Source organism: Echinops telfairi, unplaced genomic scaffold (assembly GCF_000313985.2).
Source record: "Echinops telfairi isolate 266 unplaced genomic scaffold, ASM31398v2 ScPeMD7_7439;HRSCAF=8477, whole genome shotgun sequence".
Classification (NCBI taxonomy): domain Eukaryota; kingdom Metazoa; phylum Chordata; class Mammalia; order Afrosoricida; family Tenrecidae; genus Echinops; species Echinops telfairi.
In genome coordinates this window covers 3819273-3822528 of record NW_022111339.1, presented here as the reverse complement: position 1 = coordinate 3822528, position 3256 = coordinate 3819273, and the positions used below count along the sequence as shown (strand labels likewise).

The following is a 3256-nucleotide window of genomic DNA, read 5'->3' as shown; positions in this document are numbered from 1 at the left end:
CGCCAAGCGCCCGGGGTTGGCGCGGTTGGCGGCGGCAGTCCCGAGCGGGAAGAGGTCGGTGCGGGCTGCAACAGCGAGGATGAGTACGAAACGGCTGCAGCGCGCATCGAGGCCATGGACCCTGCCACTGTCGAGCAGCGGGAGCGCTGGTTTGAAAAGGCCCTGCGAGACAAGAAGGGTTTCGTCATCAAGCAGATGAAGGAAGACGGCGCCTGTCTCTTCCGGGCTGTAGCCGACCAAGTATATGGTGACCAGGACATGCACGAGGTTGTGCGAAAGCACTGCATGGACTATCTGATGAAGAATGCAGACTACTTCTCCAACTACGTCACAGAGGACTTCACCACCTATATAAACCGGAAGCGAAAAAATAACTGCCATGGCAACCACATCGAGATGCAGGCCATGGCAGAGATGTACAATCGCCCCGTCGAGGTGTATCAATACGGCACAGAACCCATCAACACATTCCATGGGATCCACCAAAACGAGGATGAACCCATCCGTGTCAGCTACCATCGGAATAGCCACTACAACTCGGTGGTGAATCCCAATAAGGCCACCATTGGCGTGGGGTTGGGCCTACCATCCTTCAAACCGGGGTTTGCAGAGCAATCCCTCATGAAAAGTGCCATAAAAACATCAGAGGAATCATGGATTGAGCAGCAGATGTTGGAAGACAAGAAACGGGTCACAGACTGGGAGGCCACCAATGAGGCCATTGAGGAGCAGGTGGCTCGGGAATCCTACTTGCAGTGGCTCCGGGATCAGGAGAAACAGGCCCGCCAGGTGCGTGGCCCCACCCAGCCCCGGAAAGCCAGCGCCACGTGCAGTTCGGCCACAGCCGCAGCCTCCAATGGCCTGGAGGAGTGGACCAACCGGTCCCCGCGGCAGCGGAGTTCAGCTTCATCTCCTGAGAACCCTGAGCTGCATGCTGAGCTGGGCATTAAGCCCCCTTCTCCAGGCACTGTCCTAGCGCTTGCCAAACCTCCTTCACCCTGTGCACCAGGTACAAGCAGCCAGTTGTCAGCAGGGGGCGATCCGGCCAACTCTCCTCTCGTGTCCCTCTACCCTGCTCTGGAGTGCCGGGCTCTCATTCAGCAGATGTCCCCTTCTGCCTTTGGTCTGAATGACTGGGATGATGATGAGATCCTAGCATCGGTGCTGGCAGTGTCCCAACAGGAATACCTAGACAGTATGAAGAAAAACAAAGTGCTCAGAGACCCGCCCCCAGACAAGAGTTGATGTGGAGACCCAGGGACTGGAGGCTGTCTCCCAAACCCACCACTCCTGCCCTTTGGTGCCACCCTCACATTCTTTGGCTTTCTTCTCTGTTGCCATCTTCCCTTTGCCCTCTTGAGAGCCCCTCCTCTGCCTCGCTCTCACTTCCCCCTGGCTGGCCCACCCCTGTGCCCCCTCTCATCGCTGCCACCACCACCGTCTCTGCCAGCTGATGTGTCCTGTTGCTCCCCGCACAGCATCCTCCCTGCATTCCACAGGGGACTTGGGCAAGGGTGCCGAACGTAGGTGAGAGGCACGCAGAGATACCACCTGGCAGCCAGGCAGCCCCAGAGGAAAGACATTCAGACAGAGCAAACAACTGTTCATTCCTTTCAAGATCAGAGAAAAACTTGTTCCTCTACCCCAAATGATACCAGGGAGGTGGGGAAGAGAAGCCAGGAATCCCCTTCCCAGTACCCCAAGATTGTCTGAGCCTTCAATGTTGAATTTTTCTTTATTAAAATTTACTTTTATCTTTAAAAAAAAGCAGCCATATAAATGAGAAGCCAACTAAGTCCACATGGAAGAAGCACACTAGCCTGTGTGATCTAAGGATTGTAAATAATAAAATCCAAGACCTGAGGAGAGAATGGTGTTAGAGATTAAATTCGAGATTGCAGGTGCTATAAATGACAGTGAAAGCGCAAAATCAATTTTTAGGGTCCCTATTAAGCCTCTGGTGAATCTCCTCTGTCCACTGAATAAGGCTGTGAATAGTTTTGTTATCAGACAGAGTGAATGGGAAAATGAACCAGTGCAGATGTAGTTAGGTTATAATGTAACACCTTAGCATTTGTTTTCCCTTTTGACTCATTTTTTAATTTATCCTAATTTTTTATTATTATGCTTTCTTTCTATTGGTCTTTGTGTTATTTTGTTATTATTGTTGGGATCTTTGTTTGTTTTTGTGTGTTTTTCTTTATATGAAATCCAGGATTGGTAAATGTATAAAGACAGTAACTTATTTGATAGTTTCTTAGGGCTATGGCAAGGGAAGTTGGGGATAGGGATGGGGAATGATTGCGTGTATGAGAAAGAAGAAAATGGTATAAAATTGATGGTGGTGATAATTGTACAACACGTTTGAATATCTATAAACCATTGAATTATATGCTATGTGAATTGTATGTCAATAAAAGTTAACATTAAAAGAAGAAGATTGTGTGTACGATGGACCTGGAGAAGATGCTAAGAAAAGAGAAGGTCCCAGCTGAGACGTGGTACCACAGGCCTTTCTTTGTTGCCTTGCTTAGCAGTTCATTGTGGGCGTGGCAGGGTGTGTGCAAGCTGAGACTGAGTTAATTCTGAACATTGATCAGAAGTATAAAGAGCATCTCCATGCTCCCCTAAGAATTGGCTCAGCCTCCATTTCCATGTTACCCGCCTTCCAGGGCATCCTCTCCCATCCCTTTGAGCCTTTTCCTTACCTTCTTCCTGTTTTTCCCTCCTTTATTCTTCTCTAGTCCTAATGGGAAACTGGAGTTGTATATATGTATATCTATGCACGTATGCCTCACACTGTTCTTGTTCTTCTTTTTAAAATAATGAGTAGTATGTACCGCTTTCTTTAAAAGCAACCCTGCCTATGCTAATGAAGTTGCTCTGACTCATTATGGCCTTTATCTGTTTTACTCTCCCCTTATGGGCCTATGACCATCAGCAAAGTTATTTCTTACCTTTACTTAAAAGGTAAATCTCATCATTCAGATTCCAAACATTTATATTTCACTTGCAATAACAGCCACTCTAAAATTCTGTTTTGGTGTTCCCTAATAATTTAGAAAATAGCCCTTTCCATGTGAAGTTAGTTAGATTTCTTTCTCTACACACACACACACACACACACACAGATTCTAAGTTATGCTGACAAGAATCTTTGGTCATTGTCTAATGTCTTTTAACCACCAATTATCAAATCCTGAGGCTATCCTTGTTCATGAGTATTGGACCTTTGTGCATCACGGGAGATTTCGCA

At 47.5% G+C, this 3256-nt stretch overlaps 1 protein-coding gene across 1 annotated transcript; it reads left to right on the top strand.

The window, feature by feature from the left end:
• The first annotated feature begins 99 nt into the window (after nt 1-99).
• On the top strand, nt 100-1792 carry LOC101651626 (OTU domain-containing protein 5-like). Its single transcript, XM_045298685.1, has one exon. It carries the CDS (start codon nt 115-117, stop codon nt 1243-1245), a length of 1131 nt encoding a protein of 376 aa, XP_045154620.1. The 5' UTR covers nt 100-114; the 3' UTR covers nt 1246-1792.
• Nucleotides 1793-3256: the final 1464 nt, after the last annotated feature.